Source organism: Fundulus heteroclitus, chromosome 22, assembly GCF_011125445.2.
Source record: "Fundulus heteroclitus isolate FHET01 chromosome 22, MU-UCD_Fhet_4.1, whole genome shotgun sequence".
Taxonomy (NCBI): domain Eukaryota; kingdom Metazoa; phylum Chordata; class Actinopteri; order Cyprinodontiformes; family Fundulidae; genus Fundulus; species Fundulus heteroclitus.
In genome coordinates this window covers 20,877,603-20,893,795 of record NC_046382.1, presented here as the reverse complement: position 1 = coordinate 20,893,795, position 16,193 = coordinate 20,877,603, and the positions used below count along the sequence as shown (strand labels likewise).

General features: G+C 38.8%; 1 protein-coding gene across 1 annotated transcript; it reads right to left on the bottom strand.

The window, feature by feature from the left end:
• Positions 1 to 3,425: 3,425 nt before the first annotated feature.
• On the bottom strand, positions 3,426 to 12,577 carry cxcl12a (chemokine (C-X-C motif) ligand 12a (stromal cell-derived factor 1)). The gene is made up of 4 exons (XM_012880638.3): positions 12,446 to 12,577; positions 10,959 to 11,076; positions 9,281 to 9,364; positions 3,426 to 4,909 (listed from the first exon to the last, which is right to left on the bottom strand). The coding sequence occupies exons 1-4, from the start codon at positions 12,510 to 12,512 to the stop codon at positions 4,882 to 4,884; spliced, it is 297 nt and encodes a 98-aa protein (XP_012736092.2). The 5' UTR covers positions 12,513 to 12,577; the 3' UTR covers positions 3,426 to 4,881.
• Positions 12,578 to 16,193: the final 3,616 nt, after the last annotated feature.

Genomic DNA, 16,193 nt, shown 5'->3' with positions numbered 1-16,193 from the left:
CAGCTTGCTCCCACTGTCCAAAACCATGAATATTGGGTTTATTGGTTTCTCTAAATGACCCTTAGGAGAGAGAGTGTGTGTGTGTGTGTGTGTGTGTGTATGTGTGACTATCTGTGTGTTCCTGGGTCGACCTGAGATAGACTGGTGACCTGTCTAAGCCATATCCCAATAAACCAGCTATGTACAAGCCACAGCACACAACCATCCAATAATAAGCAAGTATACAGTAGATAGGTACATATAATGGATGGAGGAATGTTTTATACCTATGGAGAATAAGACTTTACGCTGCTTGGGGAGATCCTTCTTGTTGCACAGTGTTGGTACCCTCATTGATTTATCAAATTATGCAGCCAATATGATATAGGTGTGATTATGTTGTAGTCTTAACACGTGGCCAGCATAGCTCATCCACAGTCTATGAACAATTTATGACGATGTGGTTATGACGATCACCACAAACGTCAGGGAACTCTCAATCTCCAACATGCACAATGGTACATCCATGTTTTGACTGCTTTTAAATCTTGTAATGTTGTTCTTAGCCTGGTGTCAGCTAAGTGGTAGTAAACCTCAACAAAAGCTCACCAAGGATCCATTTAAATCCACATGTGTTTGAACAGATATTTAAAACTCACCATGCCATATTTTCTCTGTACACTCAGGCTGGATTTTCTATTTAAACTTGTCCCTTTGAGGAACCTTTATCATCTACAGCATCACATCAAGCCACAGCTGATTATATTTTTAATAAGTGCTTGTCTCTCGCTATTTGTGGTGATTATGAGAAATGCTGCGGGTGTGCAGATCTATAGTTTGTTTATTTAGGATCGCTGCCCGGTTAGCTTCGAGCACAAACAAGGCTCTGTGATGATATCTGCCAAGCATTCATATAATCGCAATGTTCTGTTCCACTTCAGCAAACGTGATGTGGAGATGCATTAGTTGTTTTTTAACACATATCCTTAACTTCCCATAACCTCTTATCTGTTGAAACATCTCTCTGCATTAGAACAGGCTGTGTTGGTTCACAGGTACAGCACGTTTTGCATGAATGAATGAATTTTCAGTTTGAAAGCACATTTAATGTCTCATAAAGTTTAAAGTTAGATACTTTTACACCCTCACTTCACATTCCTGGATGCTTTGAGACACCAGATGCATCCCCTGCTTAGTTTAAGTGATGGGAGGAGGCGCTGATGCTGGCTGCATGTGTTACAAACAACTTATTTGAACTAGATACATGTTTTATATGTTCCTACATGACAAACACTGATTCATCAGCGCTGTGGTCAGATAGGATAAATCAAGATGTGGATGGCAAGTGGGATATGACATTTAGCTTTTTAAATCTTATCTATACGCACTTTACAAAGTCAGTTAAATTGAATCATACAGACAGATTGGTTAAAAAGTTTCCCGTCTAAGAAAACCCAGCAGATTGCGTTGAGTCATTGATTTGCAGCATTCATTCCTCTTGGATGAGAGTGTGGCGACAGTGGACAGTCATCTGCATTGTTTTGTTGACTTAGCAGCAATCCCTCATACCCAGCATGCATGTAGCGACAGTGGAGAGGAACACTCCCTCTTCAACAAGAAGAAACCTCCAGCAGAACCAGGCCCGATGTGAACGGCTATCTGCCATCACCAACTAGGGGCTTAGAGAAGGAAGAGCAGAGACACAAAAGACCCAAAAAGAGCACAGATGCATTGATTCAGGAATGCTTTCTATGTTAGAGTACAGTAAAACGGTAATGGCAGACTAGCTCCATAGATGGCTTTTTTTTTTTTTTTCGAAAGAACACAACCAAATAGATAAGCCTAGCACGTTTTTAGGTCTAGAGGATGAAAGAGAGCACATACAGTTAGTTGCAGTAAAGGCTCAGCCAGTAGCTGAGAGAGAAACATGGCTAAACACTGAAAGACGGGGCAAGCTGTATCAATATTATTAATATTGTTAATTAGTTAATCCCAGCCACCTGTGTTGAGCCCTTTCCGTTGATTCGCTGTTGTATTTAAGTTCCAGGTTTTTGTTCCTCCTGTGTTGCATTGTCTGTTTTCCTTGGCTGTTTTCGATCCCTGTTTATTTCTTGAGTTGGCTTCATTAAAATGTTATTTTCAGTATGCGTCTGCCGTCGTCTTGTTGCCGCTTTGGTCCTTCACCCCAAACCTCGACAAATATGGTATGGGTATAGAAAATTTTCAGATCTGTGAATGTTCAATGGGATTAAGATCTCAGCCCATTAAGGGTTGTTATGAACACTCCAGTGTTTTTTTGTTTGTTTTTTTTGTTTTTTTTTGCAGCTATTTCTTTTAACTGTTTGTTTTGGGTCATTATCCTCTTTGAGGACCCAAGACATGCAACTGAGACAGCTTTCTGTTTCTGGGCAGGACGCCTTGGTAGTTTTCAGATTTCATTGTGCACTGCAAAGATTCAAGATTCCTCATGCAGACAAACCAAGCCCTCTCCATATTTACAGCATGTATGGTGACTTTTACTTTGGAAGCTTAATTTTGCTAAACATAATTTTGTTGAAAAGAGCAGATGTGACTCACCAAGAAGCACTGGTATGAGACAAGAGTTGTTTTTTTTTGTTTGTTGTCCAATGGTCCAAAACTTTAGGGCTTTTCCACATGCACTTTCGTGAATCCTTGGCTGGCTTTTTGTGTTTTTCTGTCCATAGTGGAGCCCTCCTGAGTTTCTTCAGTGAAACGTATTATGGTACATGATGCAATGGATGGTCCAATTGAAGAATTCTATTTTATTTCTTTAGCGCCAATTCACAACACACGTCACCCCAAGGCTCTATAAAATCATAAAGATTGGTCAAAAAGTTTCCTATCTAAGGAAACCCAGCAGATTGCATTGACAAGCAGCATTCACTCCTCCTGAAAGAGCGTAGTGTCACAGTGGACAGTCGTCTGGATTTTTGATGGCTTTGCACCGATTCCTCATATTGAGCAAGCATGAAGCGACAGTGGAGAGAAATGAGATTCCCTCAACTACAGAAAAGGATAAAGGGATGCAAGCGATGTGCCATACTTCCGTTTATCTGTCATTTATGCTTCAGTCATCACACACCCCTCACACTCCTGTTGTGCTCTGCATTACAAAATGCCCTCAGAGGGAAGGTAAAAGTTCATCCCTTTTAGCTCTAATGTTTTCCTAATAGCTGCTTGTTGAGTTAATAGTTAAATCACGGTCAGGATCCTTGTCGTTGCCTTTAATTTGCCCTCGCTAGGAGAGCCAAACACAAGTTCTTACATGAAAGGCTTACACTTACCCTCTGGCCTTTGGATACAGTAACATTTCAGCAGCTGCATGTCAGCGCTGAATGTAAAGAGTAACCTAGATGAGGGGTGGACTCGATTTTGGTGCTGCTGGGTGCAAGTGTGTTTATGTAGCACGTACAGGAAACCACCCATTAAAACTTTACAAAGGATTTCTTTATTTTTATACTCAACAGATGTATACAAGTATCATGATATAAAAAAGCTGCATGGCTCAGGTGGGAGAGTTCAGTTCCTTCATTTTAAATGTTTGAATGCAATATATAAACGTGGAAGAGTACAAAAATAAAACATTTGTATATCATTAATATTACATGTGAGCATGAAAGTTAAATGAATACATGGATAAATCTCTCAAACTTTAACAGTTTGCTGCTGCTAAACATTCAGTGATCAAAAAAAAAAAAAGCCAAAAAACAAAGCACATAAACACAAATAGCTAAGAAGTAAATCGGCAGAGTTAGCGAGAGAGTTGCTGTGGAAATATGAATACATCACGTTTAAAGTGCATCGCCATGTCCATGGTGGTTGTAGGTAGTCACATTCATGTACATTTTAGGACCGCTCTTGCTGCAGCTGCCAGCATTTTTCTGTGCGTCAACTGCTGGTGGAGAAACGGCTGTCGAATTGTTGTGCATCCTGCTTTAACACAAACCAAAAGGATGCAAAGCTTGCCAGATGTGACTGGGGAGCATTACAATTTGTTCTCCCGGCTTCTTGTTAACTGATTCAACTTTATGGTTCCAGTAAATTTTAACTTATTGCCTGCTCAATTAAAACCTTTTGGGAGCAGATGTTCTTTTCTTTTTTTTTTTTTTTATTTCCTTGCAACGAGTTAAGAAAATAGCACAAGTGGATAAATCACCTAAACGCAGCAACAGCCCAGGAAATGCTTCATCTTTACTGCCATCCAAAGTTCCATTACAAGCATTGGAATCAAAGTTTTTATTAGGCTTTTGTGCACATCTCGTGTTTAGTTTTTGGGGTAGCTGGCACCCACCGAAATTCCTTGGTGCCAATTAACTTGCTTTTTTTCCCCCCTTTCAATTTTATTTTATTTTCGAAGAAGAAGAAACCACTCATTGGTCACAAACCATCAGGATAAGCATGTTTAGAGTTAGATATATTTCCTGGTTCACAATCAGAGGAAATGTTGAGACATACATCCCTCCTCTTTAAAAAAAAAAAAACTTGAGCCCCAAGTCAGGTACTTTCTTCTTTAGTTACAGGAAGGTGAGAGGGACAACTGAACCTCCAAAAATATCTTTTTACACTAGAATGACAAATGAAAAACTGTATGCAAGATACCTACCAAAACATACACTCAGACATATTGGCACTGTGCTCTAAGCATATTTGCTCTAAGTGGTGATGGAGAAGATGATTCCAGGAACTGGTGTTCACGATGAAGACTCTGAGATTCAATCCATGCAAAAGGGCTGCAACAGAGCAGCTAAGTGCTGTACGACATACCAGAAAATCTTGCGTTTTAGGTATATTCATACATACATATATATATGTATATATTTATGTGTGTGATGGCGGCCGAAGTCCCGAGAAGTGGCTCAGGAGGATCTCCTGAAGACATTTTTAGTTGGCCTTCTTGGACTTCTTCATCCTGGGTGGGTAAAGGAAATTGAATATGATGTTAAAGGTGTTGGAATTGCAAGGCAAAGCAAATTTGTTTGTAAAGTATCATTTATACACTAGGTTATTCATAATATTTTATAAGGTAATAAAGTAACACAGGTAAAGAAAAATACATTAAATGTATTGACTACATTAAGATAACAATGTAAATGCTATCTTAAAACATAAACAGCAAAAAATAAAAAATAAAAATGATCTAATCTTTGACCTTTCTGGGAAAGGTAAAATTATATGTTCAGTCCCGATTTAAAGGAGCCAACAGTTTAATTCTCGGTGTTCAGGGGAATTTAAACATGAGATGAGCCTACAAACGAAATGCTGTCTACTCATGTTTAGTTCTGGTCCAGCTCACTGATGGTTCATATCTGTCAGGCAACGCTGAAATTTATTTAGATTTAGGGAAAATATTCTCCTTTTACAAACAGGGAGCCCGTGAAGCTATTTCAGGACAGGTGTAATACAACCCAGGTGTTTGTCAGCCGCATTTTAGATGAGCTCAAGCTGCCTAAATGATTGCATTACGTAGGCTGGGAACACACACCAATACTAAACTCTTGAAAATAAAATATTTGTCAGGAAACCCTTTATTGAAGAAATATTTCTAAAGTAAAAGTGGTATGGTTATTGCACTTTCAATGCACCCTTTGTGGCTTTCAGCATCGCTGAGTCTAGCTGACTGCTGATGTCTAACCTTGCATGCAAGCAAGTAAAAAACAACGACTTCCTTCTTTTCTAAGTTGGAGGAAATTCTGACCCGTTTACGATATAATGGATACACTGACTCAGCGACTGTAACTGATTGTGGCCTTATTGTGGGGTTTGTCGCAGCTTTACAGCCTTGGGGCTTGGGTTTAGACAAACACGGACACATGCACTTAAGGGAATCGTGGTGTTCATGGTGGCTGGGACTGCTGTCATCTCAGAGCCACATGTTTCTGCTGTCTACACATAAAAAAACAACAATTTTTATAACTAACAGAAAACTGCACCAGAGTTTCATAGAAATAATACCTTAAATTTAAATCAGAACTGTATAAAATTGTCTGAATGTTTTTATTTAAAACAAGAAAGCCACAAGCATTACTCTGCTTCTGCGTAAATAAAATATTGATCACTGGAGTTTTAATAATGTTGGTCTATGAAATGTATTCAGTGATTCATGCACACATAGGCAGAGAACAGTGAAGAGCATTGACCATGACTCCGTTTAAAATCTGTCATCCTTTTTTTTTTATCTCAATCAGTTTTTTTCAGCTAAAATAAAATCAAGAGTGTTGCAAGAACGAAGCAAAAATTTAGAGTAAACACCCACTAGATTTACACGTTTTTAATTAAATGTGCTTATTGCTCAAAATGGATTTAAAATGCCGATCTTGGAACTTGGGCTCTGGACCAGTAATTTACATTTTGTTGGAGGCCCAAGTCAACCCAGAAGAGGACCCCATCAGATTCTGAATCAGTGGCCACGTTCTTTATTTGTCAGCTGAGCAAATGAGACAAAATCACTCAACCATCAGTAAACCACACATCCATCCTTCCAGCTCCTGCCAAATGCTTTGTGCAGCCGTAGGGTGTTTACTATTGCTTGAACCTCTGCCGATAGCGTATGATTTCAGTGTGTATGATTATTGCTCCTTATACAGAGTGTCTGTATAAGCTGTATAAACAATATTAGTTTAGTTTCCGATAAAGAATATTGGCAAATATGTTTGAATATAAGCATTCCTTCTACTCAAAATAACACTTTACTGGTAAACATTTAAAGATAAAATTTTAAAGGAATCAGCCATTACTTTATAAGGACATAATGAAATCTATGATATTTTAAATTGCAATTGTCCTGGTAATAAACAGGTTTAAGATATCTCAACATCTTTAGTTGTCATTAACTTGAGGTATTTGTTTTTCTTTTGTGTGTATTTTGATAATTTGCTTGTTATGTTCTTTAGTTTTTGGTCATATTCTGAGTTCTTCATTATTAGAAAGAAGTTGCCTTAGTGGTTTATTTCCTTTGTGCTTAGTCTTCTAGTTTATTCTTATCTTCTTTTCTTCAGTCAGATTTTCCCCCTGTGTTTCTTCAATCTCTGTGCAGCACCTTTAAGGTTTTTTTAGTCTCCCTCCCTCAGCTCCCTGCTTTCACTCTGTCTCACTGGTTCCCTTTGCTCTCTGCTGTTTTTTTTTCTGTTAGTCTGCCTAATTATCCCCATTATTGCCGTACTCTCCCCATTCTCTTCTTGGGCCTCTGCCCAGGCTTTATGCCCTGTTTTCTTTGCGTATCATGTTCTGTACGATTTTGTTTTTTGGAGTTTTTTTGGTTATCATTAAATCCTTCAACTTATCATGCTGCTCCTGAGGTCCTTTCTGCTGTGGTGTAAATAAGATACAGATAACATAAGGTAGTTTAGTTTGTTTAATAAAAGGCAGGCTTGTTATTTAGGACAGGGAACCTTAATGACTTATGTTGTGATCTTCCACTAAATGGATTATACATCTTCAAATGGAGGTGGGGACTCTGCTGTGCATCCTCAGCCCAGATGTGACAAGAAACATGAGGTGGGCGATATGAACTTTTATCACGATATATTGTGGTACTATTGTGATGACGATAAAATGATGATAAAAATTATATATATATAGCTTCTTGCAGCTTTTTAGGTTACTGTGGCTGTGACTGCATATTAATTAACCCAATGAACACAAATACATTTTATAGTGTAACATTTAATAGTTTAACATATTAACACAAAATCTTTCATCAGGATACTAGTTACCATAAAGAAGTTTGATTTTTTTTTTCACAAAAATAAAGAGGCAATTTTAAAAACGGTTTGGTTGGATAAAGAATTTAAAGTTGACTTGTAAGCAATAAACACCTATTTGAAAATTAATGATTAATTGTTCAAGTTATATTATTATGAATCAATCTTGTTTCAGACTGTCTAATAAAAAGTCTGCACCACATTTAAATTTGTAATTTGTTTGATCTTTTTTTTTTTTTTAAATCAGGAACCAAACATCTCGTTTATTAGGTTCCTTTCCCATTAATTTGATTAATTGCATGTTTAACAACACATTTTGCTGAGCAATAAATTGCTGTGGCCATGTATAAATCCAAATACAAAAATTGTATATAACCGCATACACTTTTCAACATGGGTGGGCTCTTTATTTATTGATTGTGACACATTTTTTGGATGAAAAAGTAATAATTGTTGATTTTGGTAGATTAAAGAGCAGCACAATGAGCTTCAGCTTTGTGCATTTCGCACATTGTGAAAAAGTTGATCCTTTTTTTCTCCCTTTTAGCTGCATGTGTAATTGGAAACACATTAGGCCCTGATCTATTGTAAACAGGGTATAATCTGCTCTAAATGCAGGCTGTTCTTGTTATGCAGCGAGCAGTTCACACCTTGCCAAGTCAAAGGCTCAACATCCACCCCGAGACAGCCTGACTGCAGGACTATGCATCTGTCAAGTTTTAGGTGCACATAGCAGCAGCTGAATTAATGTACAAGTGGGCTACATTTTTGCATGTTTTTTTTTTTCATTTTTCACTTTTTAATATTGCGCCTGACAATTCCACTGTCACTTTGGAGCATTTTTTCTGCTGTACAGTTAATAAACCATGATACCATCATGTTATTATGTACACTTACATAGTAAATGGTGGTAAATTAATAAAGTTTGTCTAATCAAATGTTGAATTTATTATTTATTTTAATATGTACAAGCCCCACAGTACAGTTCCTTTCCCAATAGATGGAAACCTAATCACAAGGACATAGTTGATTTTGAACTCAACATTTTTTGAACATGGTCTCAGACAAACGTGAATTTACAATACCAAATTGTTTTATTGATGTTTAACCAGGGAAAATGTTAATTTTTCCTTCATGTTTTTCATGTTTTTGTAACAGGTTAAAGGGGCTATTACTCAGTTAAGTGTTGATTTTATTTAATTTTTGGTATTCACTAAGCCTACAAGTGCAATATTTCATCTGGCTTCTCTTGCAGGAACAGTTAGGACCGGAAATGAACCCAAATCAGCATGAATGCAGTTTAAAAGTGGGTGTCTCGTCCCTCATCAAACTACAGCTTTTCAGCTAAAGTGGAATTAGCCTCTACTCCCACTTGGTCATGTAGCTGCATGTTTTGAGTTTGAACAACTGAAACCACTCTTTCCAACAAAAGTCTGTCAATGGGTTGTCCAAATGCGCATTTGTCCATTCTTTTCTTTAAATCTCCCTAGTTGAAGTGGGCTGACGGTGCATCAAATGAGTTACAGGTTTAAACCCTAACAGCTGCAGACGGAAATGTGTATTGTGTTGCTCGTACTTACTTGCTGATGGCATTCTTCAGGTAATTCTGCAGCCACCGCATCTCTGGATTCAAACACACCTCCTTGTTTGACTTCAGCTTGGCACTGATTAGAAAACGACAAAAAAGGGGGGGTTTTGAGAAAAAGAGCTGAAGATGAAACTGTGAATTAAACCAAATTAGCATCAGCAGTGGGTATTTTGACACTTTTATCTAACAGACTGAATTAACACGGTCTTGTTAGTTTGACACAGGCAACAACAAAAAAAGCTTTCTGCAGAAACTCCTGTGATCTGAGACAGTGTTGGAGATAAAGAGTTAGGTCTGTTCCTGCAGATAAAACTAATTTGATTTATATATGATACCTCGTGCATGGTAAACATGATTGTCAAGAGAAAGAATGAATCTCTTCTCAAGCTCATTGGCTGATTTTTATGTGTTTTTGTAAGACCTGTCAATTGTGTTTTATACAAATGCACACCAACATAATATTTTACAAGAATCAGTCAATTCTCAGTTTGATTCTCAGTCATTTTTCTCTGATTAATTAACCTTACCAGGTCCTGCTAACAACAACATGCTCTTCTTCTTATGAATGCTGTAACCGATGAAAGATGACTCAAAGCTAGCCGTTTTTGTTATCAGTGAGGTGTTGAAAATACAGTGAGTGAACGTACAGAGGCGTCCGAAGGTATTTAAAACAAATCTGTACTTTCTACATGTCAAGACATGTCTGCAGTTCCTTTAGGGGGCAATAGAAGAAGGGAGAGCAAGACTTTCAGGAGATAACAGGAAGGAACAGTGGAGCATAGCAAAGGGGCTGCCTGTCATGGAGTTATTGGCAGCCCCTTGGAAATCTCAGATTTAAGATAAGGATCTCTGTTTTAGTACATAGCATTGCAAATCCTGCTAATGTAAGATTCAAATGACGGCTTAAAAAGTCAAATCCTTTTGTGTTTTAAAAAGAACTCTCCTTGAGTTTGACAGCTAGAAAAAAAATCTAAATTATTTCAGCTCATATCATGTAATATCAGTGTTGGGAACTCACGCTGTACAAAAACCAGAGACCCCTAAATTATTCTCAAAACTCTTTTGCAATTTGTGCATCTCTAGTGCGCCTGTGCAAATCATTAGTTATTCAGGTCATGGACACCACAAACAGGCTTAAATCGGAGGCAATCGGGCTCCCACTCAGCAAACTGAGCGAAAGTCACGCTGCCTCTGGTTTAAGCCTGTGTGTGGTATTTTCATCTCCTAACGTAAAATGATCTGTGAAGCTGTTACTTCTACAGCAGACCATTTTCGTGATCTTTCAGTGCAGTGTGCACTCATTAATACATTTCCTAAACATAAACTGTAGCAATAAACAGAACTTCGTATTAATGTGTTCCGGCTAAAACGCTAAATGCATTCATTTCCCTTCTTGCGTTCACCTTCAACCCTATTCTAAAGGATCACTTCCTGTGGATGCCTCAGTGAGCCAGTTGTACAAACGTCTCACTTTCTGAGTGTATGTGTGAGCGAGTGACAGAGGGGCGTGTGTGTACAAATGCGTGCGTAACTCCTTTCTCTGGCCTGTCACTTCTCTGAGATTGATGGTGAGAAATACCCAAAGACAAGAAAAACTGTCTGAGTTTTCACAGTGAAGTAAGAAAACAATGTACCTCTGAACTAAACGTTGAAAGCATAAAAACACTTACATCACTTGGAAGGGGCAGTTGGGTGTGTGGAGGAATCTGAGCTCTCTGATCAAACCTTTCGGGATACTGTTAATGGTTGCACGGCAGTAGCATCGCTCCACCAGGCTGATGGGCTTTGCTGTGGAAGCAACAGGGGAGATAAGTCAGACAATCCAGAATTTACAGGAGATGAGAGAAAAGATTAACCTAATGATTGCGTCAGGAAATTTAGATCATAGATAAAGTTGAAAGGGAGCAGGGTTACGGCTTTTAATAAACAAACAGATAACATGGAAGTTATCCTTGAAGGAATAAATTCCCAAACAGACTCCTTCTGATGGACTGACAAGCCGAAGCATGAGTCCAGCGCTCTGATCAGATGAAAACCCACAAGTCGTGCACTGTTCTGTTTAGATTTGCTATTCATTTTTACAGCTCATTACTCTCCACCCGCAGGGTCACGAAACCTGCATGATGACCACCTGTGGAAAAAAAAAAAAAAAATCCGCCTTATCCGTCCATGTTTTGATTCCACGCAGAGGAAGCGTAAGGATGCAAAAGCGCAGAACTATTTGCGTAATTTTGTACGGTGGTCCTTCGTGACGGAGGGGCATTCCGTTACAGCGTTAGGTTTCCTGTTTATGCATGGATGTTCATGGTTGATCTATGTGGAAAAATAAATACAGCACGTTTTCGGATTCCCTTCATTCTGGCTGCAAACTACAAACGAAGTTTTAATAGACTCGGACCCAAGGTTGTCCAGAAAACAGGAACAACTTCAGCACCTTTTGTCGTGCATGCACAAATTATATAAAACTACCGTGATCTCACATTGCTGGGCAGCAGATGGCTGGACGTGTCGCAACAGATGAAATCCTATGCAAATGACTTTTTTTTTTTTACACCTGATATAATGGGTATTACAATGATAATACCAGGGAATCAGTCAACAGAAGGGATGGCCGGCGACGCCACGCTGACTGTCGCTCTTAACGCCTCGCTTGCGAGTAATTAAAGAAAAACAAAGAGGCCAGGCATCGATAAGGCGCTGATCAGTGATCAAACGGGGGTTTGGCCTCCTCCTCCTGCAGCCAGAGCCACATGTGTAGAGTGTCGGCGCTTTTACGCACGGCAGAAAATTACCCTCTCCACGCTTCAGAAAAAAACCCACACGCACACGAAATGAACCACTAGGATTTAAAACGGGGGCGAAAGGTGCTGCAGTGCGACGCTTGTATTAAAGTTTGCACTTAAAATGAGTGAGGAGCATTTTTTTTTAAAAGTCACCTGAGCAATACTTTAATTGAGAAAAGCTGCGCGTTCATTAATCAGAAACGTGAATGAACTGACGTCAATTATTCAATTTTAAATAACAAACAACAAGAATCAAGTTGGAAAAGTATAAACAATTGTATGTATTGCTACTATTTATAATAATTTATAATAATACTCAATTAACAGCTAAATTAAAACTGAACTGGAGCTATAAATAAGAGATAAATCCATACCTTCAGAGAGAGGTGAGTATGTCACCACGGTCAGTGCAGCCACGACGGCCAGCAGCTTTACATCCATGTTTCTGCGTTAAAATCTCCGCGTTTCGTTGCTGTTCAGCGTAAAGTCCAGAGGAACTGTGATAGTGGGGACGCTGGCTGAGCGTTAAATTACGCACCACAGTCAAGCCACACAGACAAAAGGAGATGGCTTCCGGTAGACATAAAAGTAAAAGCCGCCAAACGGAACATGTGGAGCAAAAAATAAATAAATAAATAAATAAATAAATAAAATAGAAAAAAAGAAAAAAGAAAAAAAAGGAAAGAAAGAAAAGAAAGAAAATATATCAAACAGTTGCCTTCCTTTTATTTTGGAGGAACATCTACCTTTTGCTCTGGGGTTTTGAAAACCAAAAAGACCTGCATGCAAGCAGATCTTTGAATGTTGATTGAGTAATTGAATGGTTTGTTGATTTGTTTCGCATTATTCCATTTAGTGGTCAGATTTACAGTGCACGGTGATGCTGAAAATAGTAAATGCCCAGCAGAGGTCATAGCAAACTCGCACCTTTTTTTTTTTTTTTTTTTTTTTTTTTTTTTTTTTTTTTTTTTTGAGAAGTGCATTCAGATGACATGTGTTGTGAATTGGAGCAATGCAAGTAAACTGAAATGAATATATTTATGTGAATTTGCTTTCTGTTTATAATAAATATATACACAGATAAATAAAGTAAATAAATAAGCAGCAAGGAGAAAAAGAAACTGAAAACTTCCAGAAAACATGCATGTTTTCTTTGGATTTGTCTTCACATCAAATTTAGCGAAAATAATTTGAATTAAATCTGTAAGTGGTTTAAGTGCTCTCTTACTTTGATCGTTGCAAAAATAAAACTCAGTGCACCAACAAACTGACACCTACCAGCTTTGTTTGTTTAGGAAAATAAAGAGCTACGTTGCTTGCAGTTTAAGTGAATTCCTAAAGAATTGCCTTTGTAAAAACCGTGCTAAAATATTCCAATGTGTGCATGTGCCTGCGTGGTTCCTTGCAGAAGGTTGGTGCTTAGGGTGTTATTGGAGCATTAAACGGGATGCAGATGTTAGTCTTCAGATGTTTGTCTTTCATCCTCTTGGCCAAACGGTTCGACCTGCATGCGTGAGCGTGTACAACACAGCGCCCTGCAAAAGTATTCCTACCTCCTCAACTTTTCGAAATCTTGTCAAGTTACCACCACCCACCGCATCATGTTTCATATGTGACAAACGCATGGCAGCACATAATTAATAGGTGGAAGGAGACTTGTTTTCTAATTTTTAAAACAAAATCTAAAACGTGGGGCAAGCATTTGTACATGGCCTAATTTACTCTGACAATCCTTACACAATCAAACACAACCAACTGCTTTCAAAAGTCAGCTTATTTGTATATAGAGTCCTCCTACCTGATATTTAACTCCAGAATAAACAGAACAGTTCTGTGAAATCCTCAGAAGTTTGTTAGAAAACAGTAAGGAACAAAATGTGACAAGGTTTAAGAAACCTTTCGCTGTTCACTGTTCACAACACAACAGAACCCTTTTGATACAAAAGAGCATGTAGGGTAAATATTTCTTAGCCGCTAACTCGTGCTTTAATGCCCAAAGTGCCTTTTTTTTTAAAGATTTCTGCAGAGAAACACACAGAACCAGACTAAATGGAATCCCACAATGTAAATATCATTTGAAACCTCTCACTCGGAGGATCACAAAAGCTTTTATTTACACAGACTGAGGATGTGTTTGTGCTACATTTCTGTCTGGATCTCAGAGCAACATGAATAATGTGCATAAGTGTTGGGTTTGGGATTTTCTATTCTGTCTTTTTTTTTTTACCAATTTGGCGACATATCTATTCATCCAACAACTGTGAGAAAGCACACCAGCTGATGAAAGCACAATTTATCATGGAATATGTGAGATATAATAGAAAAGGGTGGCTCAAGGGGAATAACGATTTTACTCTGTTTCCAAGCACAGACAATATTTGTCCGAAGGACTTATTGCTGGGGTCTGTATTAGTATATTAGAATATCATTACAAGTTAGCAGGGCTGCACAGTTGGTAGCACTGTTGCATTGCAGTATGAATGTTCTGGGTTCAAACCCTGGCCTGGCATGTTTCTACATGAAGTTTGCATTGGTGCATTGGGCTTCCTAACTTGCCCTTGGCTGTGAGCGTGTGCATGCACGGTTGTTTGTCCCGTGTCGCCCTGTGATGGACTGGCGACCTGTCCAGTTTGTACTCTACCTCTTGCCCAATGACCGCTGGAGATAGGCACCAGCCACCGCCTCCCCAACCCTGCACGGATAAGTTTTGAAGTAGGATGGGTCCGACATATCCGCTTCTTCCTCTTGACAGTGCAGTACCTTAAAGACTCCCTGTTGGACTTAGGTCAAGCAAGCTTGCCAGCCAATCAAACACAGTGATACCATGGTCATTATATTATAATTCAGGTATGGGTACTTTGGCAGCGAAAAGAGGTGCCAATTGGCTGATAGCTGTGATAAAACTTGATAAAAAATGCAGGGATAGCCACCGGCAGGTGACATGGCTCCCCAAATCATCACTACCTGAGGAAACTTCTCACCAGACTTCAGGCAGCTTAGTTTCTCAGCCTCTCTCCTCCTTCTTCAAACTGGGAACTTAATTTCCAAATCAAAAGCAAAATTTACAGTTTTATGAAGAGAGGTCTTCAAACCATTGAGGGACAATCCAGTTCTTTTTGTCCTTGAGTCAGAAAGGGTGCCTCAGATTTTGCCTCACGGCGTAGCACATTGCCTGGACGTGTCGATGTGTGGTGTCCCATGAAGCCCTGACACCAATCCATGCCTTGCTAATCTCCCACATCCCTTTGAATGGACGTTGCAGCACAATCCTCACAAGGTTGCAGTCATCCCTGTTGCTTGTGAGCCTTTTTCTTTCCACTCTTCCATAAAGTTCCTTGAATGCAGCACTTTATTAAAATCCACTTCTTGACCAACGATCGTTTGTGGCTCACAGTATACTCTTCTTGTAGATTTTGTGTCTACTGGACAGCTGTCAAGTCAGCAGTATTGTTTACACCGTGATCTTAGATTTCTCTGTTATTTTTTTTTTATTGATCTTATGAAATCCTAACTTTATGAGAGACTGGATGTTTTGTTTCACCAGCTTTAAGCCTCAATCATCAATGGTAACAGAATATAAATAATATATCACTTTATGTAATGAATTTATGTCATCTATGAGATACTTTTTTAAATATACTGAGAGTCACTTCCATACTTACAGACCATTTATCATGGAATTCTTTGCACAACCATTTAGTAAATGGGTTTTTGTAAATTGGCGCTTTTGTGTTGGGTCTGAAGCAGTTTTATATGAAGCCATGGAGACAAGACAGAGAGAAAGAGATGTGAACAATTTAGAACCAGTTGACAGCTGAAAGGACATATTGACTTCTCTCACAAGCAACAAAAGCTGTCTACAAGTGTGTGCTTGGGTATGTGAGTGAAAGTCGGTGTTTAAGTTAGGTTCTCTCAGCTTGGGTTGAAGTCTAACACCAGCAGCTTTAGGATCAAAGTGTTGCTGTCTCCACGTCTCGTCGGCCTGCAGCTGCCTCACACAGGATGTCACCCTTGTCACCAGTATAACCTTCTTTTTTCTGCCCTTTTAAAAAAAAAAGTAGAGGTGAGTCTGAACAAACAATAAACGCTCATCTTGGGCTTTTGTGTACTGCTGCACCTTAT

Bases quoted from the DNA above. Each gene is read 5' to 3' on its own strand.
- cxcl12a (XM_012880638.3), bottom strand. From the start codon at position 12,512: ATGGATGTAAAGCTGCTGGCCGTCGTGGCTGCACTGACCGTGGTGACA. The intron at 9,365-10,958 runs GTAAGTGTTTTT...TTTTCTAATCAG, and splicing joins AACTGCCCCTTCCAAGTGAT to TGCCAAGCTGAAGTCAAACA. The intron at 4,910-9,280 runs GTAAGTACGAGC...TTACCCACCCAG, and splicing joins CTGAAGAATGCCATCAGCAA to GATGAAGAAGTCCAAGAAGG.